Genomic DNA, 27,734 nt, shown 5'->3' with positions numbered 1-27,734 from the left:
TGACAGTGCTTTTTCAACGAGTGACTGAACTAAATGCTTTTTAAAGTGGCATTTACAGCCCACATGAGCAGGTCTGTTGTCACATGATAAAATTTATACACACAGGCATCTGATGTCATCTAAGGTGACTCCTTGACAGAGAAAACAGCTTATTGAAAAACAAAAGTGTTTGCTCTTTAGTAGTAACTTTAGATTGTTCCACAAGCAAATGATCTTCTCTGGTTAGTATTATGTGCTGCATACAGGGACTTCTGTGCAACTTAATTTTTGACCAGACTTTTAGTGCAGTCAGTGAAAAAAAAGCACATTTCTGTGCAAACATGTCACAACTCCTCTGTGAGCCCCGCTGTACTGTTGTCTCACACTGTTAAGCCACATGGGAATTTTTTGGCATTTCTGGTCAACACTGAAACACCTCACACAGAAAACAGCAAAATCGTTTTTTAAAGTCTATTTTCACAAGTAAAAACAGCACATGGCAGTCTCTTTGATCCAAATACACACATAATTTGAGTTTTCAAGTTTCAGACGCACGCGCAGCAGTTCCTTGAATCCATTTATATCAGTAGATTGTGCATGACATACCTGTGCACCAGCTGAAACATAAGAGGATGTGCTTCCTGCATAAGATGAATTTGTAAAGGTGAAATTTGACTCGATAAGTCCCAAGATCTTTTAAGATAATTTAACTTTTATAAGCTCTCACTAAAGAAGTCAAGGAAAAATGACACAGTGATGACTAACACTTTCCTGTAGGTTACTATCCATTTATAAAATTCAGTTTAATTTGGGAACAAATGCTGTGAAAAATACAAAATAAACATAAGTTGATGTGATATATTTGTAAAATAATTTAATCTATTCCTACTGATAGACTAGCACTATAACAAGCTTCCCTGTGCGTATTTTATATGTAATACAGTAGCGGTACACATTGCTGCTGCTACAATATGAACAAACAGGTTTTAGATCTTTTATTGGATTCAAAAAGCCAACAGAAATCAGTTTAAAGCCAAAAATTACTGCCACACTCAAAGCAAACAGGCTGCTTTTCCATTCCCCTCAAAAATGCTGCAACTGTTTTAACTGAGTAACCCTGGAGCAAGAAAATAACGGGTTAGAAAAAACAGAACATCCTAGAATCAAACCAGAGAACATAAATGCAGCTGCATCAATTCATTCACAGAAAGGTTTTCTGCAGAAATCAAAGTCTCATCTGTTCAGATCTAACTGCGTAATAACTCAGGAAAACGTATATATACAGTAGCTCCTACACTTATTTCAAACTTTATATCAGGTAAGAGGAGAAAAAAAGTGCAATTGCTGCCACTCGAGGTGTTTTTCAAGAAAATAAAGCTTTAAAGCAGCTGAATGTTTTTTCAAACGCAAAACCAAACAGAGAAGTTTCCTCAAAAAGCACTATTACCTTTTGTTCTTTGGGTCAGTTATTCATTACAGTAAAGCAGGTGAGTGTTTGACCACTACAAAATCATCAGAACAAATCCAACTGCACTTAAATTCTTAGATCAAAAATTGAGAAAACCACATAGAATTAACCTTAAATTAATAAAATATTAAACAGAAGTTTGTTTTTCTGGATTCTCATTGTGAAACTCCGGATTGCTCATGACTAAATAGAAATGATTGATATAAAAGGCAATCGCTGACCTTTTTTTTAAAAAGTAGACAGAATATGAAAAAGTTATACCCTTTTCAACTCAATTTTTACATAGTTTTGCAATGAAATGAAAAGGTTTGCAACAGAAAAACGTTGAAAGCTGTCTTTTTGCAGTAAATCTCTGCTTGCGCCACAAAGCTGAACCTCTGAAGAAAATATTCACAGTCATCAGATATCCAACTGCAAAACACAAAAAGTATAGAACGCCAAAGACCAAAAAAACCTTCATGCAGCATAACTCGAAGCAAATCTTACCTCAAAATTAATATCTTACTGAAATTTATTATAAAATATACAAACATAGTTTCCATCGCGCTCATTTTCAACTTATTGAATTCTATGTTTTTTCACAGACATTTTCTAAACTTGGGCGAAACTCTCACTTGTACATCAAAAAGCTGAAATGTTTACAAAATGATGAAAAAAAGGGGAATTTTTCAGTTTTAAACCCAATGTTGAGAAAGAGTACAGTAGTCTAGAATACACTGGAGGTGTCAACAATAACTGACAGAAAGCAGGTCAAAGGTAACAGACTTGAGTACCAGAAACGGCATCCCAGCTACAAATGAGTAATTTGCGCCACACAGTGAAAACGTCTGTTCTTTTAATGACATTCTGAGGTCACATAGGCAGTAAATGGTCATCTCTCTCGTCTGGTTCTTCCTCCAGCGGCTCGGTGGTCACTCCTCTGTAAGCTGGAGCTTGCTCTCGATTTTGAGACCGACATACGAAGTCGCAGCCATCCTGTAAGGAGACGGTGAGATGTGACCATACCAGAGTAAAATTAATTTTCTAATTTACCTTTTCAATCAATTAAATGGGCTTACTGCTGCCAGGTTGCCAACTTCCACCCAAAAAGCATAGTTGGGGAACTGCTCCATTCCTTTGGCTCCAACGATCAGCCGCTGATAGAGGAAACCTCCAACAAGGTAGAGAGCCAAAAGCACAAAGGCACTAAAAGACAGAGACAGTGACCCCTTTTTAGTAACTTTATTGGCAAGATGTTTTAGACTTTCCTAATCTGTTCACATACATGATGAGGATTATGGATCCAGGGCTAAGGTGGGACTCAATGGCTGGACACACAGTACTGGAGTCCAGCTCAAACAGGTAAAAACAGTCAGTCGACCTGTTCCGGTCCTCCACAACCACTTCAAGCTGACCCTAGAAAGAAACCGAAAAAATGTAGGGCGAACTCAATCTGGACTGGGAGAGTGTTTGCCCTAGATGATATCTTCATTAAACAAAAACAATACATTGTTTGACCCATGTTATCAAGTTGTGGAAAATAGATTACCTTACTGAACTACATTTAAAGCAAATTTAAAAAAGTGATTTTTTTATAATTCTATCTGAGCTTTAATATGATTCAAATACACGATAAAATGTGGCATCAAGTTGGCATTTTCCCCCCTTTATCTATCTAAATTCCCCAAAATTTATGAAAATTTTGAAATGGGTTATGTAAACATCATTTGCTGTCACTTTACCATGTCTGTATTCCTGTTGCAAGAGATCATAATATAGGCTTTTCTCTTCTCTTGGGAGCAGTGTTGGTCGTAAGCTTCACCACTACGGTAGATCAGCATCACCCAGTCACCTGGAAGAGCAGAAAACGAACTAAACAAGATTCCAACACTCTGGAAAAAGGATCACATGTCAAAGAAATCCATTAAAAAAATCACTAAAAGCAGACAGAACAAAATGTGAGCATATCTTCAAAAGCATAAATATTCATATATTGTAGTCTTACTTCCTCCAATGGCTTGTGTGTCAGTGTACATGCCAACCACTGTTGGTTTGTTGGGATTTTTCTTATCCAGCTGAATGACCCCAGCTCCTTTGACACCCCCTGCATCCCCACACAGCTGGAATACGTATGTGTAACTCTCTTTTCCAATGTTGTGCTCTACTGTGAAGCTGTCAACATGAAAGACAGATTCCAGTGAATCTAGAACAATTATGGAAGTTTGAACCAACTACAACACAAAATCAGCACTTACTTCTTGTGGGCGAGACCTTCTAGTCGACTGAGAACCTTCCTTTCAGATTCGGACTCAGACACCAGTTTGCAGGACTTTGTGTCGCTGGAGGCGAACACCGTCCTCCCACACATCACCAACTGAATCACCAAATTCCACACGACGATGGAGCCTTTACCAGAAATGCTGAACATCTAGAAAACATGACAAAACACTCCAGTTCAGTAGCTGTATATTTAACATAAATGTGAAAATACGAAATGTCTATATTATTCATCTCTTTAAAAGTTGAAATTAGTATGTATGATCAAAAACTCAATGCTGGATCACAACAGCAATATTTGGTTTGATGCTTGTTATACTTTTTCCGAATTAATGGGAATAGAAGGCATCTAGGAATCTAACATAAAACTACAGACTCTGGTGAATTATGCTTTTCCAATGTACTCCTACATAAAACAGGTTATGACGAAATAATAAGCTTTTGAGGAACCCGACAAGACAATCTGTCATTTTATCTGCAAGTTCTAGAATGAGATCTGATCTCTAAATTGATTATTATAAGACAAAAACATGAAACAAGTGAAAGTTGTGATTGCTCACTTAATTTTAGTAGTTGACCCTAAAGAATGCCATTATATCTAGAAACCAATGCGACAGGGGATCGCGTTGTGAAAGCAAATATACGGAAGCCCCTGGCTGAATGATAAAGCGCATGTCAAAGCTGTCATACATAGCTGTAACTATGCGCTACTGGGAAGTTTAAACTCATGGCTGTTTTGACCACCTGCTTTTATGATGTCGCTTGATGGATGTGAAAACAAAAACTGGTTATATTTCTAACGGTTTGACTCAAACTGGCTGGTTAAAACAAAGCAGCCAATATAATAATGATGAGCTTACGTCGCTTCCTTCTTGGACGATTTAGCTGCCATTAAACCACAATTTAACTGCATAAACAACAAGTTAATCCACGTGTAGATTAAATAGCTTTTGTTTAAAGTTGGAATTTACAAAGCAGACAATTAATTATTGTATTTTTTTCTTTTCTTTTTTTGTGTTAAAAGAATTAAAAGCCTACCATGGATGAGGCTAACAGGCTGCAGACAGCAGTGTAGTGCGGAAGTGAATCTAAAAAGGGAAGCACGAACATGTGACCCACCAACTGGAGCTTGACCAATGAGAGGCGGCTGCGTCACGCAGCACCCTCATCATGTGACGGGGACAGTTTCCGGTGAGCGTCAGACCGAAAAACGAATATTTGCGTATCTCGCGCCTTTAAGGCGACCACGATGCTTTTTTTCATACGATGACTTTGATACAAAAAAATACAAAATAAAATAAAAACAGAAATGTACCTTTTTTTCTTTTCAGAACAATTTATTTTCATGTTTGATTTCAACCTCCTCTACAAATACAGGTGATTCTTTTGTACAGATTGTGTTAAATTGAATATACTTTTTTAAAAAGTAATCTCAAACTGGTTTGCAACATATTTTGGATTTCAAATATTCAAAGGCACTGCACAAATCAAAACCATTCAAACGAAACAGAAAGTTTTTCAGTTTCCTTCTTTTCATGTTAATGCCAAAGCATCTGAAAAACAAACCTGATAATTTTACTGCAGTTTAAAACAGAATGATCTACAGCAAACACTAGCCTACTGTTTTATGGTAAAAATGTGGTTTCATGTAGAGTAATCACTTCTGTTTAAAACAGATGTAATTCCTTAAAACCTTACATGAAATACTTTTTAAATTGATTTTTTTATATCCATGTGGATAACCATTTGCACAAAAAAGCACAAACATATATAAAGCTAATATATGAATAACACTAAACAATTCAAAGAACCTCTATGTCTAAGTTCCAGTTTTTCTACTGTATTGTTTTCAACTGGATCAGCACTTTTTGAGCTTGTCAGCAGAGCTCCAAACCAAACTTGTTATCTAGACCCTGTACCTCAAGCATCTTATCAGAATCCTGTATCTCTGCTCTGGTCAGAATTTAATCAAACTAGTAGAACAAACACAAACCCCCATTATTCCCTCAAAACCAGACTAAAAGCTTCTACTGTCTCTTTAAAATGACAGGATTAGGGTTCCTCATTATCTTTGAAGCAAAGACAGCATTGTTTAAGTGTGAACACTTTAGTGTTGGAATATATGAACCAGTCTTTACCACAAATAACAGGATCTTAAAGTTAACAAACTGAGGCTTGTTTTCATTAACAGTTACAGTCAAACATTTTAAGTAATATTTCTTTATGTTTGAATTAAAAAACATGGATAAATGCAATGTACATCTTCAGTATCGATACACTGATCATGCTAATAAGTCATATAGTAAAATGAATAAGCTAAAATGAAAGACATATGTAAAAATGATATCAATTATTATGTCTCACTGGGATGAAGATCAAGTAAATATTTAGTAGAAATATAACAATTTTTCGACTTAATCGATCCTACCAGATTGATCTGTCTGAGGCAAGAATATCTATTTATTTATTTTGAGTTGTTATTCAAATCAAATCGACCCGTATGATTATAAAATCGTGTCAGAAGGAAATAAATCAATTTGATAAATCTTGGAAAATACCATTTGGATTGAGGCAGTATAGTTTTCTTTAATGTAAAAATGACCAAGTGCCATCTTAGCAGACAAACGCACACGTGTGACAGCAGTAAAAAAATAATCAAGCCATCATTACAGTCCAATGTGCGGAAACACTTTAAATTTTGCTCAGACGTGACCATACAGTGTGGTAGAATGTGACTGTGTCCTTTGGATTATTTTGATAAGGAAAAGCAACAGTATGCTGAACTTTATGACACTAAATTTTGAATAGATTTGCCATTAATTCTTGTTGACTTGTTTGTACAAAGATTTAATTTACACTTGATTATCTTTATCTCCGAGTCACACTGGTTGAATATTTGATTAAAGATGTCCAGGATCATTCTTAGGTCAGTGAAGTCTGAAATAAACAGACTATGAATCATATCGGGAACCACAACTAAAGATATGAATCAAATCTTTGTTAAAACGATTTGTTGTACATTCTTAAAATTTGGGCTGCACAGTGGCGCGGTGGTTAGCGCTCTTGCCTCACAGCAAGAAGGCCCCTGGTTTAAGTCTCGGCAGGAGGACCCGAAACAGAACATCCATGGGGGACCTTTCTGTGTGGAGTATGTTCTCCCCGAGCACTCGTGGGTTTTCTACGGGGACTCCTGCTTCCTCCCACTGTCCGAAAACATGCTTCTTAGGTTAACTGGTTACTCTAAATTGTCCCTACGTTTGAATGTGAGCATGCGTGGGTGTGTGATTGTGGCCCTGCGACAGACTGGCGACCTGTCAAGGGTGTCCCCAGCCTTCGCTTGCAAGTGGCTGGGATAGGCTCCAGCAGCCCCGTCACCCCGAAAGGGAACAAACGATTAGAAGATGAATGAATGAATTCTTAAAATTTACTCCTTTAGACACGCGTCTCTAGCAATTCTAGAGGTCTGTCAGATCATAAAAGTGAATAATCAGCTGATAACCTTTGTCACAGTGCTCTTACTCCTCTCCTGCAAACTTAGTCAGATGCATCTAATTCAATCACACCTGAAAAATACATGAACAAAAAAGGAAATCGGTCTCTGTCTCAACCCTTTTGATCAGAATGCTTTATTTGCAGAGTGAGCAACATGATGGTAATAAAGGAGAGATGATTACTTATTCTCGCAACAATGTCCATGTAAATTAGAGGTGGTACTTGAGCCCTCAAATCCCAGTCTATCCTGTTTTTTTAACCGGCATGTTTAAGCAACTATTGTCAACCAAATCAATTACTATCCACATGATCATGCAGATCGCTCCTCCCTTGGCTGTCCTCCTTCATGATTGCTTCATTTGGGTTTTTTTTTTCAATCCCATAAAACCGTTTGTTTCCGTCTCTGCCTCTTTCAGTTGTGTGTCTCACAGGAATGCAGGGAAGTTTTTTTTATGGGTTTCTTTCTGAATGTTTATCCTCACTTTCACCCCCCCCCCCCCCCCCCCAACTTTATGTAATCACAACCCCTTACCTTGTGCAGACACACCCAACCGCTGTGTGTCAACCAATCCCTGAGACACTCTTAAGGAGATGCACTTCCTGTGTTTTTAATGAGAGAAGAATGAGCCAGGACAGAGGAAAGAGTCGTCTGCCTGTTTATGCCAGAGGGGGTTCCGCGCAACGAGTCACGTGCGCTCCGTGAAGGACAGAGGTGGTGGAAGCGCTCGCGGAGCTTTGCCTCGCGCCGGTGAGAGGCCTCCCCGTTTTACCAGAGGACGGGACTGAGGAGGGAAAAGAGGAGGAGAAGATAAGTGTCAATCTGTCGAGACTTGTTCGGGAATTTGAGGAAAGGAGGGGAGCTGGGGAGAGCAGAAGGAGGCTGCAGGAGGGAGAAGCGACAAGAAATCCACGTCAACAAGGACTTTTCTCTGGAGTGGGACCATTGAATCATTGAGGACTTAAAAAAGACAGTTAAAGGAAAAGCCGGTGGACTTTTGTTTGGGAAAGAAAATGAGGGTATTTGCTGCTGTGTGACTCACAAAACAAAGGAATGACATTTTCAGAGTTGTGCAACAATCCCATGCCTTTTTGAGCTAAACTGAAACAAGGGGAGATCAGTTCTCCCCAGAACAAAACTTCAGGTAAGATTTTTACTTTTTTTATTTTAATTTTAATTTTCTGTGTGCTTCCTCTGATATAAAGTCAGAATTGTATAAACAGCTGTAGATTCGGTGCGAAAGGTCTTACCTGTGCGTCATATCTGTGCATACTGCCTTGGCAGGGTGTAAACCTGTTACCTAATCTCGTTCTTTGCATTTACATATGATAATTTTGCTGTTATCTAACTTTGATCTAAAACATTTATCTAAAATGACAATATATTGCCCTTTTCCAGGTGCTTTGGGTGTCACTATGGGCACCAAAAAAAACATCTATACCCTCTTGGGGAATTTATCTAACATGGCAGATCACAAGTTTCTGCCAGGTGGAAAAAGCTCCCGAGATCCAAGTCCCTTGCCAAAAACGACGTCCTCATTAGAAAGAGAAAGGGACCCCATGCAGGAAAATTGGAGTACAGATCAAGAGAAAGCAGAACACAAAGATGTGGGCACGTTCCCAATCAAAAAGGGAAGGAAAGAGCAGAAGGCAGAAGATGACAAAAGACGAAACGGCAGATTTGATTCAAACTACGAGAGGGAAGATGATTATAGAGAAAAAAAGATTTATTTGGAGCGTGGTACATTTCCACGAATGAGTAAAAATTCTTTTGATCCTAAAATGAGAATTATAACCTCTTCAGAGATGGAGGATAAAAGAGACCGAAGACCCAAAGACTATCCTAAAAGAGACGAGACGGAAAGCTATAGAGATAAAAGAAATCATGAGACGAGGCCCAGAACCAGGGAAGAGGGTAAAAACAAGGATAGATGGTCCTCAGACGAATGGCGGTACCAGGGAAAAAAATTCAGTGATGATCTCCGGGACAGGAGAGGAGATGCAGGTGATTTGAGGGAAATTAGAGAAAAAGATGCACCAATAAAAAGAGAAAAAACAAGACCAGACATGGACAGGATGGATCCCAGAATGAATTATACAGACAGAGTATTTGAGAGGGACGGTTATTCAGACAAGAGGGAAAGGCCTTCAATGAGAGAAGACACGAAAGATCCAAGAGGAGACAGCTGCATAGATGAAAGACAACCGAGAATTGACAAAGAAAGAGAGGATGGAGATGGACAGATGTACAAAAACAAGGACAGAGAGAAAGAAGAGGATAGACCCAAGAAGAGCAGGGCATACGAAAACAGGAGGATGGAAAGATCAGCGGAAAAAGTGGAGGAAAGATGGAGAGGGGGCTTTAGAGAGGACAGAAAATTTAAGGAAAGAAAGAATGGACAAGATGGAAAAAGGTCTGGATGCCACTCACCTGGCGTTGGTAGAGAAACGTGGAGGGATGCAGATGAAGAGAGAATGCATAGGCGACGTGGAGACAGTGATGAGGAGAGGAAATCAAGTAGACAGAGGGCTGGCAAGCAGGAAAGGGGAGACCATAGATGGAGGGATCCAGAAAGAAATGAGATAAGTCATAGTTTTCAAAACAGAAGTGATAGAGATGATTGCAGAGGAACGAGAGGCGGTGTTCTTGACATAGGAAGGATGTGGTTAGACCCACAGAGGGGCAAGAATAATAAAGAAAAAAGCATAGACAGAGAGAGGTGCACAAGACAGAAGGAAGAGTGGAGTGAAGAGAAGAAGCTGCAGGGAGTGAGAGGAAGAGACGAACCAAGAGGCAGTGGGGAACCAGACGAGAGGTACTCAAAAAATTACAGAGGGACACCGGTGGGAAGAAATGAGTTCACCAGGGGAGAACCAGAGGGAGCAAGTGTAGATGGAGACGAGGAGAGCAAAACCACGAGAGAAATGGATAAGGGAGGTCAGAGACGAGGGACACAAGACAACTGGCAGAAAAATGGACAGACAAACACGCCAGCTCACTCAGAGGAAAGTGACAGGGAGGAAAGGGGTGGGAGCGATTACTCTCAGCATTCTAGGAGTGAAGAAGGAAGTGAGGTTGGATGGAGGGAAGAACGATACCAAATGCCATCAGCAGAGGATGGCAGTATCACGTGGTCCAGTAGTGGAGATGAGATAGAACGAGAGTTCAGGGGACCCGCATCTTATGTCTCCATGGAATTTGAAAGTCCTGAGGAAAGGGAAGAAGAAGAGGAGAAACCACAAAACTGTGGGGTGTCACAGGATGATCAAAGAGGAGGAGTGGATGGAGAAAACTCAAATACTGAAAGTCATCATGTTCTTACTGATGATGAAGCAATTTCCCAGGAAAACATATTTATTACAACCGCGAGACGTGATCACCAGCAAGAAATCAGTAACCAGTATATAGAAGGTGACCAGTCGTGGAAAAAAAAGTTTACTGCAAAAGAACAAAAGGAACTGGAAATCCAGCCTTCATTTTCAGAGCGTCGTGACAGAGAAACTGAAGATGGAATGAGGAGCAAAGGGGGACTTGTAGGAATAAGAAAAATTAAAAGAGACTCAAAGACTGAAAAACTTCTCAAAGCATGGAAGGAGAAAAACAATAAACCAGCAGGAGAAGAAAGACAGAAATCTTCAGCTGTCCTACGTAATCCTGGCGATGGTTCCCAGGAGACTTTGGATAAAAATCAACCCATCATGAACCAAATAAACATTGAAGCACTGAGTGAAGAAGAGGTGGAGGCCCTTCGAATTAGAATGAGCGGAGCATGGAGCACTGACGACCCCAAGAGGCACTCCCATCCGCCTCACCTGAAATGGGCTACGAGTGTGGTACGAGAAATACTGGGGACGTCAGAGGACAACGCAATGGACGAACCGGGTTCAGAAACACAAAAAGATCAAAGTGAGGCCACCAAACGACAGGAGGTGTTTGCAGAGAGAGCTGTGGATGTGCCTACTTTAAGAATTTGGACTAGTACCCAGAGTTCAGATGTAGAAGGGGAGGACAACAACCTGTCAGAGGATTTTGAAGGTACGGGCCAAAACCAAACCCGCATGCTTTCTGACCAGCTCACAGCTGGGCCTGTTGCAACACCCACATCCATTCATGCTGACACACTGATAAACGCAGGAGGAGGGGACGTTCTCTTTCCGGCTGCGACGTCTGAGCTGTATGGTCAGACACATTCAGAAGAGAAACACAAAGAAGTAGGCAGAGAAAATAAAATGGAGATTTATTTAGGTGAGAGTTATATGCTCTACAAGTGCTACAGCTGCCCATCTCTAGATTACAACCCTGATTTTGACCCTCTTATTGACACTTGTAGAAAGTGTAAAGGGTCAGAGGATGATTTGAGTCGAGAGGAGGGTTCTGTGGTTAAATCAGATGAGATTAAAGAAGGGACTGATGTGGATGTCGGGCAGGAAGAAGTGTTAGCTGAGAAAGAATGTACTCGCGGCGTCCAGAATTTGGGTCTCAAAGCGGGTTTTCGAAGGAGGGGAATCCGCGTAACTACTGAAAGAAGAAGTGGAACGCTTGTGCAAATGGAGGGTGTTGCAGCGGACTGCAAAACCAAAGTATTTTCTCCAAAAGGTAAAAGACAGATGCGTCCATCCGGCTGCCATAATCAACAAATCAATTCAGAAAATTAACACAACTTCAAATCCTATCTACTGATTCTTCTCATTTGAAATGCTACCATCTGGCTTTACAATTCAAAGTTAGACTGACACATTTTAACACTGGATATCATTCCAAAATGTTTGATGCAGATACCTTGACTTTGGTGAATGATACAATCCTTAATACTGATTTGAAGAAATAGTTCTTTAAGAAGAGTACATTCCACTTTTTAGTCTTATCTGTTAAATGTTCAAAGAAACGAGCACAAAAGGAACTCACTGTTATCAACAGATCAGTGTGCATAGTGTTAATAAAGCCAAAGTAGTACAGATTAATGTGCTGTAATCTCTGTGAGGATCCTAATATGAATATGCCGTTTCCTCTGTCCCTCTATTATTGACACAATGATTCCTATGGAAAAGGAGTGCCTTAACTATATTAAACACTTACTGACACATATTTTTAACTTCTCCACATGCATTTATCTGATATATGCTACTGCTTTAAAAGCTGACAGCTGCTTACACAATCTACGACTAGATCGCTTAGTCACAATCATTATCTGGTAGTACACAAGGCCCACCATGTCATTGTATGTGGCCCGCGAAAGCATACAAGTTTTTAAATTCTTAAAATAAAAATTGGGGGGAATTGGACTTGAAATTTCCCACTGGGCAACTATACATTAGGACTTAAACACTGTCCACATAACCTAACCTGTTGAAATCAAATTGAAAAGGATTTATGTTAGGCAGGGGTGGCCAACCCTGGTCCTCAAGAGCCTCAACCCTGCCTGTTTTCCAGCTCTCCCTGGACTGCTAGATGCTGATAACCTAAATCAGGTGTGTTCAGTCAAAGGATGTGAAATCACTTGAATCAGCTAATCAACAGCAAGCAGTCCAGGGAGAGCTTGAAAACAGGCAGGGTTGAGGCTCTTGAGGACCAGGGTTGGCCACCCCTGTGCTAGAGTAACAAGCAAACATATGTTTGCAATGGCAAATGCAATAGTCACTTTAAAAAGTTGTAGTAAACAAGTAATGAGTTGTTTAACATGCAGGATTAGTTACGTTTTTTTTTCATTATATAATGTATAAGTTATATCTGGCCCTTTGAGGACAACCACTATGCTGATGTGGTCCTCGGTGAAAATGAGTTTGCCACCCCTGTTGTAGTAGATGGAGTAATAGAGGGGAAACCCTTTTTTTTTTAAGACTTTCTTGTGATTATTATCTTTAAGGGAAATGCATTTTAGAAAGACAAAAATCTCTTCAGCAATTCTAGAAGAAGCTTCATAACCTTTTCAACTAACCTACCGGTACGATTGTTTCTGATTGCTGATTTTCAGAAATACTATCCTGTTTCATAGTAGTGGATTCTTTTTCATTCCAGACGATGCAGATGTTGTAAGCAGAAGCATGGGAGACACGGAGATGAGGTAAATGGGGGAAAATAAGTTGAATAGCATTAAAGCCTGTCTAACCCAGCAATCTTCTATAAAGGAAGATCCAAACATGGTTAGAAAAAAAAAATCCAGTGTTTGTATCTTGTTGCAAACGTTCCAAAGTTTCAGGCAGGTTGAAGCATGCATTACTAATGCAATGTGCAACTATAAAACACTGTTTCTCTCTGCTTGTGATTCTAGGACCATGCTTCATCCATTTTCAAGAAAGAAAAGGAGTTCAAAATATTTCAGTGAGTCTTCCTGACTTCCATTCTTTCTACATTTTATTTTTAATTTTTTTAAGTACACCCTTTTACCTTCAAAAATGTATTTCTACGTGTTCGAACAGGGCGATGAGACACAGGAAATCATGGCCAAGCGTTTCCCCTTATCTGTGCGATTCAGTTATGTGTCACTTATTTTTTTTTTCCTTTACTCACTTCACGTAAGTCCAAAACGTGATGATGAAAACAACTTATAGGAAGTCTTTCAGTGGGTTGATTCCAATAAAAAAAAAAAAAAAAAACTGGTGTATCAACACGTCTGAAACTAGGGATGGGAAAGTGGAGTGCTTTCACTAAACTGTGTTGTTGCATGCCTGTGTTGGCTACAGACAGGTTCCTGCAAGCAGTCGTGTCTCCAAACAGCCGTTCTTGTGACTTTGCAGTCTGACAAGTATGTGTAGAAGGAATGTGCTAAACACAAACAATTCATTGTGCTTTTACACCCTTCTTTTTCTTACTTTGCTTCCTCTTTTCCAACCTATTTTTCCTCCCTGTCGTCTTTTCCTCCTGCTGTTTTTGTTTGGTTTTTTCCTCGCTTGTCCTTTTAGAAGCTGCACAGCTATACCAGCAGTACAGTGAGGCAGCGCAGAACATTGAAATCCTGCGGCAGGGTCGCACAGACGTGCTCTCCATATGCGAGGAAGCTCCTTCGTCTCCCTTTCCATCACCACAGCAATCCCGCAGACCCCTACCTTCCCTGCCCACAGTCCTGCACCCCCACTCCTTGTCCCACCACAGCTCCTTCAATAACTATAAAAGCCTGCCTCTCCCGGAGTCTCACGGTAACAAACGCCGATCTTCCTCTCCACGTCTGTCCATTTCACAACCTGGCACGCTGTGGCGGGAACTCCCGGGCGTCAGGGACAACAACAAGCTAGAGGAACTGACAGAAAACCAGTTACGCCTACAGGAGGTAGGTAAAGCGCTTTAGAAAAAGTGTAAGACCCTCATAGGTTACTGAGGCCAGATGTGTGCATTTGAAACACTTAGCTGCAGAGGGTTGTGGGACTTCACTGTTTTGAATCGGAGTCTAGAAAGACATTGTCCATTCACAAACATGAATGCAAAAAAGTCATTTCTGCTGTTCACCTTTTAGATTTTATGCGTTTTTGTTTCTTGGAAAAAAACTCTTTCCCCAAGGAGAAAAGTGGAGTTTTGAATGTTTTCTGCTTTAGTCATCTCACAAGCTCGTATTTGATTTCTGTTTTTTTCTCCTTCTTTCAAATCACCAGGATGTTTTAACCTTCGTCTTAGCACTTTTGTTCTTTGATTTGTCTGTAATGGCATAATTTACAAGGATTTAAACTTCAAACTTGTAAAATAAAAAACTAAATATTCCTCTTTTCCACATGGTGGAAAACTTCAACTCACTGATCCAGGTGTGTCTTACAGAGGAGTTTTTAAGCCTGAGGGCATGATTGTGTAAATATAAGTTACCTTAAAGAGTTTTTTCTTACAAACTTTACCAGTGAGTATTTTTTTTTTCCTTTATATATTGCGAAATGTGGCTGTGTCATTTTCTAGGTAAAGGTCTTTTTTGGGAACCATTCGTGTGAATTGCATGTGCGTGTGTGAAGTAGGTACAGGTTTTCATCAAGATTCTTACTTTTTTATTTTTTTGAAGGTGCGCTTCGAAGTTGTAACGTCAGAGGCCTCCTATTGTCACAGTTTAGACATTGTTGTCGAACACTTTGTCAAGTGCAAGCCGCTGCAGGACCTGTTGGGCAATCAAGATCGAAACTGGCTTTTTTCTAGATTGCTAGAAGTTCGTGCTATAAGCCACAGGTATGACCCTCTTCTTGCACTTTCATTTTAAATTAAGGTCTGTTACAATGAAAGAAAGACACAAAGCCTCAAAGCTGTTGTGAAACTAACCAGTAGTTACCTTGACAATTTCCCAAAAATGTTTTCTTGTTGTTTTTGTGTGTAGGTTCTTGGAGAAACTGGAGGAACGCGTGGACTCGGACATCATGCACTTCACCGTCTGCGACATTATTGCTCACCACTGCAAGCGCTTCCGAACGGTTTACGTTCCCTACCTCACCAACCAGTCGTATCAGGACGCCACCTACCAGAGGCTCATGTAAGGTTACTTTTGAGGGGATCCCTTTTATTTTTCTGAGACCTTTCTAAAATGACCAGACTGTGCAAAATAATTCTTGATTTTTACTTAATAAACGCATCTTTCAGGACGGAGAATGCAACATTCAAGCAGCTTGTGGAGAGTATCGAGAAGAGTGCTGTTTGTCAGAGACTCCCCCTTCGATCTTTTCTTGTGCTTCCTTTCCAAAGGATTACAAGACTTAAACTGTTGGTGCAGGTATGAAAGGAACATCTTTGGAAAACAAGGAACATATGGGAACTATATATATATATATACACTATACTATATAAATATATGAACATATATTTATGGGGCGACAGTGGCTCAGGTGGTTGAGCGGGTCGTCCAATGACCGAAGGGTTGGCGGTTCGATCCCCGCTCCCACCAGCCAAAATGTCGTTGTGTCCTGGGCAAGACACTTCACCCTCCTTGCCTCCAGTGTGGCTCCACTGGTGTGTGAATGTGTATGAATGATCCCGGTGATGGTCAGAGGGGCCGTAGGCGCGAAATGGCAGCCACGCCTCTGTCAGTCTGCCCCAGGGCAGCTGTGGCTACAACCGTAGCTTACCATCACCAAGTATGAATGAGGAGTGAATGAATAATGGACACAATGTAAGCGCTTTGGGTGTCTTGAAAAGCGCAGATAAATCCAATCCATTATTATTATTAAGGAACATAAGTTTTTTTTTTTCAAAGCAAAATGAATCCTGAACCTGTTTTCTAATGAAAACAATTGTTATTCTTCAGAACATTGTGAAAAGAACAAACCCTGGTACAGAAGAGGCGAAGCAAGCCATCAGAGCGATGAAACTTCTGGAATCGGTAATGAAACCTCCTTTACTGTCACTGAGACGGGTGTAGACGTCTGACCTCTTGGTATTGAGCACATCTTTAATGTGTTTCCCTTCCAGATCATTCAGCAAAGCAACGACAGCATCTCCCAGATGAAAAGCATAGAGTCCCTCGTCTCTCTCAACGCTAAAGTGGACTTTGAGTGCAAAGTAAGTTCTGACTAAGGAAAATGTAGGCTACAAATGACTGGTGAAGGCAATGGGCAACGGATGATGTGTCGATGCATCTGTCTGCTTTCACCGAGCAAATCAAATCAAATCAAACTTAACTTAAATAAAGCCTTGTGCAATTTGATGCGCTTTAACATTTAAAAAACAAAAAAAACCACAATATTACGATAAAGACGCACCCCCCCCCCCTCTGTTAACACATATGACACATTATCCCACACACAATGAATATTTATAAAATAGTTCTAAAAGACATTTAAGGCCCGATTGCAATGAGGAAAGAGTGTTTTGGAATGCATTCCTACCAGAATGCGTTTGCTCTTTTAAAGGTCTTGTTTTTGTCACATTTCCTTTTCAGACTCTTCCTCTTATCAGTCAGTCTCGGAGGTGGGTGCGAGAAGGTCCCGTGATCGAGCTGATGGATTTCGCTTGCAAAGACGCAGAGCGCAGTGTTTACTTGCATCTTTTCAACGACTACTTGCTGCTGTCGCTACAGAAAGAGTGAGACATCCTGCATTTTAAATCTACTGGAAAGAATCAGCTGCATGCTGGGAAATGACATATTGCCATTTGCTGCATCCTGTTTTCTTTGTTTTACCCCAATCTTTTGTTTTTCCTTCCACTGTCTCACTTGTCATTTATGCTTTCTTTCCCAATCCTGTCAGAGGAGGGAGGTTTACAGTAATCAACCACGTTCCAGTCAATGAACTGCAAGTAGAAAACTGCCGCATCAAACTTCACTCCCTCCAGAAGAACCTGTTCCGGTTGCAAATGTCAACCACTTCTTACTTGCTAAGGACTGACACACAGTAAGAAGATCTGATGATGAACGCAACAGCATTATTGATTACCAAGGGATTCCATTCACAAAAAAAATCAACAACTTTTTTGTCTTTTTACATCAGGAGTGACAAGCTTCGTTGGATCTCTGCCCTTAAAAGGCCCCATGATCAAGTAGATTTTTCTGCTGCTCAAGGTAAACAATTCTGTTTAATGTGACAGCTTTTTTAATGGTTTTTGATTTGAAAGATATACATTTCTTTTTTTTTTTGCACAAACAACAGTACAGGCAAGTGTAAATTTCTTCACCTCTATCAATATATAGTTACCAGTAGACTTCTGACAAAATACAGGATGTCTTCTTTTGCAGTTGCACAAATGGCTTTATAATAAGCTACCACTATAAATGTGGCATTTTTGTCCTAAAAATAAATTTTGTTAATGATCACTGAAGTAAATAATAATTGAAATGACATGCCAATTCCTTCAGGAATCAGTATCATCTGCAGGATATTTTATCTGAATGCTTTGGAACTATAAGGGCATATAGAAGCCATTTATTACGAACTATGTTTTGTAAATGTTTCCCCCCAATAAAGAAAAAGTTGTTATTTTCCTGTGCACTTAAACTATAGATACAGGATCAGGAGAATGTTGCAAAATGTTTTGCAATTCCACCTATTGAGTCGGGCTGCAAATGAGGAATTCTTATTATTGCTATTATTATTTTCTGAATGGAGAACTGATTTTAATAAAATTATTAATTTTATTTTACATTTTTCTCAACCATTTAGCAAACAGATTTGCACTTACATGACACTTCTGGAGCTTTTAGCAGACCAGAAAAAAGAAATAACCCTCCTGAAAACATTCAAAAGAGATTCAAATTGGAGCTTTTTTTGCCCCTTTTGTAACCCTAACCGAAGAATGATTTAGTAAACGAAGCAGCATTTTTATTTTTTCTTATTTAATAACATAAAAAAGAACAACATACAGTTTTTAGAATTGGCATAATCAAAGCGGTATTTGTCATTAACAAATAAGGGTTTAGCTAAACTAAATGCATTAGAGACTCGCATGTGAATTTTTTGGGAGGTGAGTGCTTCCTCCATTTCATTTCAAGACCAGATTGGTCATGTTCACATATAGAAAATATACAGGACAAGGAAAAACTCGTCAAAACTTGTTTATGGGGTGAAAAAGCATTTCTTGGGGAATTCCTGCTTTGGCTGTGGTTTTATATTACAACAATAATGCTCTCTGTCATTCAGATTGTGAGCAAATGCTGTGCGTGAAAGCTTATATGGCCCAGCAGCCTGATGAGCTGTCCTTGGAAAAAGCTGAAGTAATTCTGGTGCATCAGGACAGCAGTGATAGTAAGATAATTCTTCATGCTTTCTGCATTTTAGGTGTAAAAAAACAACAACAATGCTAAATTGTGTATATGATGTATAAAATCTATAATAAAACATGCTTTTGTCCCACCTCTTCTCCTCAGATTGGGTGGAGGGAACCAGGCTGTCAGACTTCCAGCGTGGATGGGTGCTAAAGTCACATTTAGAGACCATAAGCAACTCGAAAGTCAAGGAGCGAAACCTGTCAGACGCCTTTAAACTGACCACTGCCACGGCAGCAACAGTGGCCGATTAAGAGAGATCGCTCTGAAGAGGATCATAAAGGGTGTCAAAAAAAAAACACACACACACATGGAGGATCCAAGATGTGTGCCATAAAAACTGGACAATAGACTTTCTGTGATGTTTCTCCTGACATGTTGCGCACAGGAGTACAGCAGCCAGGAACTGCTGCAAGGATGCATTTCACTGGAGCTTTATGTCTCTGACTCTTCAAAATACATAGTTTTACCTGAGAGCTCATATCAGTTTTAGACTAGTGGCTGTTATGTATAATGCATTGTTAAAAAGAATCTTGTACAAAAGTATAACAGAAGAGTTGTGTTTTGATGTAACTATTTTTAAGGGAAATAACCTTATCTAAAGATGTTTTTTCCCCCGTCAATCATTGTTTCTATGTAAATGACCAAATTCTAAGATAGAAACTTTGAAATATCTTTTATTTTTTACTGTTTTGTCTGTGTGCACCAGAGGCAACAGACACAGTTTAGTCTTTAAGACAATTACACTATGAACAACCTTCCTAAAAAGGTTTCAATAAATTTTAATTCAAGTCATATTTTTGTGCTTTTATTTATTATTTGTTTACATATATGAACCAAAGCGGTATGTAGTGCATTCAAAAACACGATGTTATAGATAACTGGATGAAATGCCTGGCATTTCCTGACAGGGAGGGTTGATAGAACAAGACGAACAGTGCAGCACACGCTACTCACGTAGACTGACAGGGGTGCGGCCAAGGGCGTAAGCTTACCGGCCTCTTCTGATTTAACTGTTTTTATTGGACAAATACGCTGCCAATCAAGTAGAGACTGCCATTGCCATCTGTGGATTGACAGCAAAATGTGACCAATGGCTTCAGCCCTTCGAAGGAGCAGGTTTTCTCCCATTGGATAGAAATCTGACTCTGTTTGCCCTTCTCTGATTGGTCACATTTTTAGTGGGTGGGATTGACAGCTTGTTGTTTTTGTTCAGTAGAACTGGAACAGTCGACATCTTTGAAAGGCGTCCGTGTTTTCGATGCACTGTTGTTGGTTTTTATCCTAAAGTAAATATTAACTTAGTACTGTAAACCACTTGAGAGGCTGCAGACTGCATCCGGATTTGACCGTCATAAGTGAGCCGTCTCTTTAACGGTTAGTTAACAGATTTGGGTTGAAAATGGATTAGCAAATTAGCATTTTGGCGTTATTACCGAAACAGTGTGCGTCTGGAGATTAGCCCTATTTTTTGGTATAGGTTTCAATAAGTTACTAAACTTGAACCATTCTTCTAGACCAGCTAGTCGTTGTCGGGTTTAGGAAGACACGAGCAGCTGGAGATTTTAAGTGAAGTGAAGTGACGTGGCCTTAACATAACAGTACACTAGTAGTGCTTCGTCACTCAATCTGGATTGCTAGTAATAAAACGCTTATGTTGATGAACCTAATGAATATGTGCATATGATGGTTACTGGCTTTATTTGAAATGTACCATGCATTTATCCTCAAAAATGTTTAGTTATTTATTGATTAACTTAATGTATTACTTTTTGGTTAGTTTTATGCAGATAATCAGATAACATGATAATGCAGACTAAGATTTCCCGAAGGTAATTTTGGGGTCTCAGATGATGATTCTATATAAAATTTAGCTGGACAGACGGAGTGAATGTGTGTGTGTGTTTGTGTTTTTTAATCAACTAAATTTATTTAGGTATTTTTATTTATTTTTTGTGCGTTTTAAATGGTAAACTGAACTTGATGAAACTAAAATGTGAATGAGTTTGACATTAACACTTGTTTAGTGTGTGCCTATAATTTACATTTTTTATTGTTTTGCAAGAATTAGAAGGAATCTGGAAAACTTCCCCTGCACTGTTCAGTACACAGGTTAAATTTCTTGGCTGAAGATCGTTCAAAATGAACCAAAATTGACGTGAATAATATTGGGATGAACAGATTATGGATGTGAATCGAATTTTTGGTAAAAAAGAATCCTTACATCACTAGCTAGGTAGTGTTCCTCAGCCATATTTGTAATTCTGTTAAGTCATGGCAAATTAAACCTCATTATTTTATATCCAATATTTTGTATTTTTATTAATAGGATAAGTAAAACAAAACTGATTGTTTCTGTAAAACAATTGTAACCGAGGTTGCTTGACTGATCAGTAAGAAGCAAGAATGGGTCGTCACTCAGTGTCAGTTGTTTACAGGCTGCACTTGCTGGTGAGGTCGGGCTGTGCTGCTTCTCTTTTGTCTGGACAGTGAAGAAATTCATTGTCAGATCCTTCATGTCTCCCTGTGCTGTGTTCAGATGGGGAGTCAGTACCAGCGCTCAGTGCCACTAGAGGTCAGGAGAGCAGAGGGGGAGCGAGTCCGGGCCAAGCACCCCGACAAGATACCAGTATGTTGCAGCCTCTTTTTTTTATTCAAAATACTTTACATTGGTAATCAGAACAACTACAGCTAATAATGTCGCACTCACTCAGATATCAGTTGTATTTTTATTAACAAAATCAAGTTAAAAAATGTTAACTTTTAAAAGATCCCAAATGAAATTTCAGACAGAATTGCATGTTGAGAGTTTCTTAAGCTGAACTTATTTGTTGATGTCATGACATTCCAGATAATCGTTGAGAGGGCCCCCAAGTCACGAGCTCCTGAACTTGACAAGAAAAAATATCTTGTGCCCTCAGACTTAACAGGTAAGACTGACAAACACCAAGGTGTCTAGTTATTTACGGCCCGACAGGCAAACCTGTCCCAGTCTAGGGGAAATCACAAAGGGGCCATAACATATTAAAAATGGATACCAATAAGTTAAGGAAGACAGTTTATTAAGTGGAAGGAAGAACCTGTGTCCATTAAAACTACTAAAATTACTGTGTTGGTCCCAACAAAAAGACAAAAAAGAGGGATCCAAGCCTTGGCCAACCATAAAATAAGTCAGGGAGACAACTGACCCAGCCACCATGACTGTCGGAGTCAGCAGCTCCCTGCTAAGGCTGCCTGACAAAAATCTAACTGATGTAAAGAAATAAAGCCAGCAAAGAAGAAAAACTACTGAGATCCAACCCCAAACTAAAACAACAAAACCCAACAGTAGTGATGGCCAGATTGACACGGACGCTTCAGCGCTTGTTTCATCTTCATGAAACAGAGTGTTTCGGCACAATGTTTCGGGACGTGTGTCAACTAGCGCAGATCACGTGGTCAATGACATATGAAGCGCCAAATGCATCGTTTGGTCGAACAACTGTTCAGAGTGTCACTTGTGTCACTTGTGTTTGAACAGTTGGGCGCACTATTTTCTATAAATACAAATGAACCCCGAATGTTTCCCGACAAATTCTATTGTTTCCCCTGTATTGGAATCAGCGTCAGTTCATTGGACTTTACCATGGCTCCTGGTACTGTGGCTCAGGATCGTTTCAACTCGATTTCTCCTAATAAAACAATACACTATGAACGTATAAAAAAGTACTTCAATGAATCTATGATGGCAAAGCATATCAGTATCAGTAGAGATGCTCAGTAGAAAAGTCGTCGGAGTTTGCATCCAGAGGCCCTGGATTCAAAACCAGTGTTTTACAATTTTTTTTTTTTACTTTGCATTTATTGTCTTCATGTAATGTGTATTTTGCTGTGTAAAGCACTTCACAGAAAACATTACGTGTTGTTTTACATCGTTTTTTTTTAAAATCACCATTAACAACATTGTTTTGTTTTACGTTTTTTTATCATAATTTCCACATTGAAGTGTTACAAGGAGCTTAGTTGAAGCATATGATATACGTCCAGTCCGCCACCAGATGCCGCTATTCTGTGTGGTTTCAAAGCCCTGAATGGTGGTTCATTTTTCCGGCACAATTACATGAACCCCAAGGGAAGCTTCATGGGGCTTCTATTCCCATCCCTACCCAACAGCATAAAGGCCCGTACACACCGGGACGAATATTCGCCAGGCGTTATTCGCCAGCGTTTTTCGCCACGTTTTTTGTGTTCACACCCAGGCGATTTTCGCTGACGATGAGTGGAGTGATAATGCAATTTCATTCCCTGACATTAGATGGCGCTTAATGTAAAACAGAAATACTCCTGTACACAAGGTGGCGCTGCGCAACTTTACGCTTCTTAAAGTCGCTTTTCACTCAGAAGAAGAGAGCAAGTATTTACACGCTTGTCAGAATCAAACAAAGAAAACATGAATATTTCAAGCACCAGTAGCTCCAACTGGTGCTTGGTTCGGGGATGTTTTAGAATGTCCGTCATTATTGCTTCGCGGCTGTGTAGACGCTACTTGGCGTCTATCTTCTTCGCTGGTATGTGTGCTCAGCAAGGCAGTTTTGTGTTTGAGCGCCCCCAAGTTGTGTTTTACTGTAACTTCAGAAGCTCCAGACACGTGAGCAAAAGCGCCATTCTCATTGGTCGAGTAGATTAAGACGCGACGCGTCAAAAAAAACACGAACCCGAGGCGTTTGTTTTTTTTGACGCTTTAACGCGTGGCGTTTTTTCGCGTCGGTGTGCACACTCTCGTTGGTGCCCTTTGTTTAGTCACGAGGCGTTAAACAAATTCGTCCCGGTGTGAACAGGCCTTAAGACTGCTGAGGACCAAGAGGGGATAAAAAAGGAGAAACAAACCAACCAGCACAGCTTCAACCCAAAACAAATGCTCCTCAGCCTCCTGGGGGGCATTCCAGAGAGCATGTATAAACTACCCTGACTTTAACCCTAAACTCTGGCTGAAATCCACCTGAACTTGCTTATTCTGAGTATGTTGGTGGAGAACCAAAGAGAGCGCCATACTTCAGTGAGACGGATTCAGAGATTTTAATGACGACGTATCAAAAATATTAAAAAAATCTAATTAAATGTATGAAGATTATACATCCATCAAAAAGTAATATGGCAGCATCATCATCATTATGCAAGTTCCGTCGGGATTAATAAAGTACTTTCTCATCAAAAGAGAGTTTCTATCTCATTTCTATTTTCATTGTGACGCATATATCACCACACACACACGTAAATAAAATCTTCACACTACTACACAGTGGGGGTGCTATATAATAATAATAGAATTAATTTAAATGAAAGTAAAATAAATGTCTGATAACTATGTGATATTTTTAAGCTGACTTAACTAAAAAGAATTGATTTATCTTAACTAAAGCAAATAAGTTGGATCAAAGTAAAAAAGTTTCTTTCCAACATCCATACGTGGTCTTATCATGGTGGTATCTTATCTTATCATGGCCGCTCACGGTGGAAAAAGTTTTATCTGAGCTTCATCCACTAAATCAGAGGTGGGCACTGAGGGCCGCAGTCCTGCATGTTTTCCAGCATACCCTGCTCTGGCATGTTCTGATTGGCTGGACACACCTGAACCAGGTAATCAGCCATCAGTAGGGCAAGATTATTGGCTGGACACACCTGAACCAGGTAATCAGCCATCAGTAGGGCAAGAGTATCTGGAAATCATGCAGACACACTGGCCCTCGAGGCCTGGAATTGCCCACCCCTGCACTAAATCCTCTTCAAATGGACACGCCATGCTGCTTCACCTCTCTGAAAACAAACTAACCTTCAACTAAACCTGCGCCAGACCAGGGGGGTATTCCAGGAAGCATGTTTAAACTAGCCTGACTTTAAGCCTGAACTCTGGCTGAAATCCGCCTGAACTTGCTTACTCTGGGTATGTCGGTTCCAAAAGACCGGATATGAGTTGGCGTAATTACGCTCGACTTGGTAACCCTGGGTTAACGCACGGTACATAAAGACATTCTCAATAGATCGCCGATTTCTGGAGTCACCATGGAAACGCGTGGTGAAAAAAAAAGAAAGCGCTGTACTTAAGTGAGACGGAGTCTGAGATTTTAATGACGGCGGAAAAAAATTACAAGTCCATCAAAAAAGTAACATGGCTGAAAAATAATTTAAATAATTTAGTTAAATTAATTCAAACTCAATAATTGTTTATACAACTCAAATTTACGTATTTATCTAACTAAATGTCACATTACTCCATTAATCTTTTTTCCATCTTACTTATATTTCTTGAACTTTCATATGTCTAAGTTTGAGCCGGCAGATATGCTCATTTTTATAACAATAAAAAGAACGGAAAAAAAATGCACAGAGTGCAAAAATTAATTAAAGAATTTTCCGTCACCGTCATAACATGTTAAGGTGGTAGGGGTGCTATATAAACTCATCATCCTCTCCCTTACTCTAACTCATGGTGCAGAGACGTAAGCATAGTAGGACAAAATAGCTCGGCAAAACACGGTGAAACACAGTAAAACAGCTATACAACTAAACACATTTTGTAAAAAACCCACACTTAAACCCAAATCCGTCAAGACAGGCAAAGGGAATGATATCCCAGAATCCCTTGCGGTGCCTATCTAACGGCAGCACCAAAGTTACACCTACTTAATTGAATTAATTTGAACGAAAGGAAAATAATTGTCTGAAAACTACGTGTTATTTTTAAGGTGACCTAACAAAAAAATGATTTATCTTAACTGAAGCAAATAATTAAGTTAGATCAAAGTAAAAAAGTTTATCTTTCCAACATCCATATGTGATCTTATCACCCTCTCATGGTGGAAAAAGTTTTATCTGAGCTTTTTCATCCACTAAGTCATCTTTAAATGGACACGCCATGCTGCTTCCCCTCTCTGTAAACGAACTAAGCTTCAACTAAACCTGCTCCAGACCAGGTTATGTTCAGAGCATGAGTTGCCATGGTAACTTGACCTACCCTGAAACATACCTCCATTTCTGGAACAAAGCTGAGGTTATCAACTTCCTTAGCCTCAAACTTATCGTGGGAGCTAGCATAACCTGCTTTCTGGAATACCCCCCCGGTTGTGTTCAGAGCATGAGTTGCCATGGGAACTGAGCATACCCTGATACATACCTCTGTTTTTTGGAACCGAAAGCGGTGTTCGTACACTTCTTTAGCCTGTGGGAGCTAGCATAACCTGCTTTCTGGAATACACCCCCCCCAGCTCTGCTCTCTCTGCATGCCCTCCCTGGTTGGGGCCTCCTCTGACTTAAATACCTGGCAGGTGCTGATCAAGATCATTGGCCACACCTGCCAGGTGAGCAGGGGATGCAGCAAAGCAGCAGCAAGACGTAATCATGAACAAGAGTGCAGACGGACTTTAAGGTTTTTCCTTAACTGCTAGCCATGAGGTTATTGTCTACATCAGCTAATGTTTTATGTTGCATTTGATTGTAGTGTTTTGAATGCAAAGACATTTAAAAACTCCAGAGGGCATCAGTCCTCTCTAAATGACTGTTGTTTCCTTCCTCTTCTGTGTGTGACCGTCTGGCCTGCATTTTCTCCTTCTGTGTTTCTCAGTGGGCCAGTTGTGCTTCCTCATCCGCCAGCGAGTGTCCTTGAGGCCAGAGGAGGCGCTCTTTTTCTTCGTCAACAACTCTCTTCCCCCGTCCAGCTTCCCTCTTTCGGCGGTGTATGAGGTAAGTGTGTCTGACGCACCAACACCCAACATGAAAACGTAGAAACGCGAGGGGTCTGAACTACTCTAAAGCTGTTTTAGATGTGCACAGAAGCAAGACTTTATTTTACGGTGCAATCTCTAACAAGTTCTTTTTTACAAGTCAATTAACTTTTTTGTTTTTGCTTTTTTTTTCTAAATTCAGGCGAGTCAGATTTGTATTAAATATTAAACCCTATGTTGGTCATTGTCGTTTGCATACAGACTTTGGTCTAAATAAGATGCATCAAAGATGTTTTGTTTCTAAGGAAACTCATGGGTAGTTTTTTTTTTTTTTGCAGGAGCACCATCAAGAAGACCTGTTTCTTTACATGACCTACAGTACTGAGAGTGTCTACGGTGCCTGAGGAAGACCAAAAGACTGGAAAATGGACACTGAGAGAGAATGAGAGAAGGCGCAAAGAAGTGTGGAGGTGTTCAAGCTGTTTGCAATACTAAGCATTACTTTAAGTCTCTGTATTCCTTTTTTTAACTGCAATTCATGAAATGGAAACTTTTGTTGAAGGCAGAAAAGATTGCTGAAATGAATATTACCTTTAACAGTATTTAAATGGAAAAAAGTGCATTTTAAGGACACATTTAATTCATGTTCGTTTTTCAAACAGCTCCATGGTGTAAAACGATATTATGGCAAAAAAATGGAGAAAACTCTCATTATCTTTCTCAGTTTTCTGTATGAAATGCAAATAGGTTTTTTTTGTAAATAATAATCTTTTGTGAAAAATAAAGACCTGCAAAGAAATGTGTTTGTGTGCTGGATTGAGTTGGAAGTAATACATTACTAAGTAACATAATACTTTTTGCTGTAATGAATTACTGTAAGGCATTACAAATATATTTGAAAAAATATTTATAGAAGTTAAGTTTCTAGAGAATACTAGAGTGCAGATAAATTATTGAAGAAAAACATATTTATAGTTAAAAATATGTTAAATTATTATCTAAATATATTTGGCTGAAGTGTAAAAATTAGTTTTAAAATCTTGGTTTTTTATTAAAATGTAGAATAAACTGGTTCACTTATGTTATTTGCACAGTTCACAAGTTGTTTAGGGGAAGAGCAGAAACTTGATAGATGTCTGTAAGGAAGTTGTGTTTTCAGTCTGTCCATTAGTCACTCCTGTTCTGATTGGC

The 27,734-nt window shown here is 39.6% G+C and overlaps 3 protein-coding genes across 6 annotated transcripts; 2 read left to right on the top strand and 1 right to left on the bottom strand.

Moving 5' to 3' along the window:
• Window positions 1–959: 959 nt before the first annotated feature.
• On the bottom strand, window positions 960–26,017 carry m6pr (mannose-6-phosphate receptor (cation dependent)). 3 transcript variants are annotated; one of them, XM_078933504.1, is made up of 7 exons: window positions 25,997–26,017; window positions 3,682–3,854; window positions 3,432–3,598; window positions 3,169–3,278; window positions 2,712–2,842; window positions 2,506–2,632; window positions 960–2,422 (listed from the first exon to the last, which is right to left on the bottom strand). In XM_078933504.1, the coding sequence occupies exons 2-7, from the start codon at window positions 3,852–3,854 to the stop codon at window positions 2,300–2,302; spliced, it is 831 nt and encodes a 276-aa protein (XP_078789630.1). In that variant the 5' UTR covers window positions 25,997–26,017; the 3' UTR covers window positions 960–2,299. The 3 variants fall into 3 exon arrangements, with proteins under 3 accessions (XP_078789630.1, XP_078789631.1, XP_004078010.2); XM_078933505.1 differs by lacking the exon at window positions 25,997–26,017 and adding an exon at window positions 7,728–7,746; XM_004077962.4 differs by lacking the exon at window positions 25,997–26,017 and adding an exon at window positions 4,742–4,875.
• arhgef5 (Rho guanine nucleotide exchange factor (GEF) 5) lies at window positions 7,834–19,641 on the top strand. Of its 2 annotated transcripts, none has more exons than XM_011485418.4 (15): window positions 7,834–8,337; window positions 8,592–11,228; window positions 13,209–13,254; window positions 13,462–13,511; window positions 14,093–14,457; window positions 15,169–15,329; window positions 15,475–15,627; window positions 15,735–15,864; window positions 16,396–16,470; window positions 16,560–16,649; window positions 17,029–17,171; window positions 17,336–17,479; window positions 17,576–17,646; window positions 18,722–18,826; window positions 18,949–19,641. In XM_011485418.4, the coding sequence occupies exons 2-15, from the start codon at window positions 8,609–8,611 to the stop codon at window positions 19,098–19,100; spliced, it is 4,305 nt and encodes a 1,434-aa protein (XP_011483720.1). In that variant the 5' UTR covers window positions 7,834–8,337; window positions 8,592–8,608; the 3' UTR covers window positions 19,101–19,641. The 2 variants fall into 2 exon arrangements, with proteins under 2 accessions (XP_011483720.1, XP_020566249.2); XM_020710590.3 differs by having other exon boundaries at window positions 8,592–11,789.
• Window positions 20,043–27,342, top strand: zgc:92606 (gamma-aminobutyric acid receptor-associated protein-like 1). Its single transcript, XM_004077961.5, has 5 exons — window positions 20,043–20,223; window positions 21,386–21,475; window positions 21,698–21,776; window positions 26,444–26,562; window positions 26,882–27,342. Exons 2-5 carry the CDS (start codon window positions 21,386–21,388, stop codon window positions 26,945–26,947), a joined length of 354 nt encoding a protein of 117 aa, XP_004078009.1. The 5' UTR covers window positions 20,043–20,223; the 3' UTR covers window positions 26,948–27,342.
• Window positions 27,343–27,734: the final 392 nt, after the last annotated feature.

This window comes from Oryzias latipes, chromosome 16, assembly GCF_053564925.1.
Source record: "Oryzias latipes strain Hd-rR chromosome 16, Olatipes_Hd-rR_3.1".
NCBI classification, from domain to species: domain Eukaryota; kingdom Metazoa; phylum Chordata; class Actinopteri; order Beloniformes; family Adrianichthyidae; genus Oryzias; species Oryzias latipes.
This window is presented reverse-complemented; position numbering and strand designations above follow the sequence as displayed.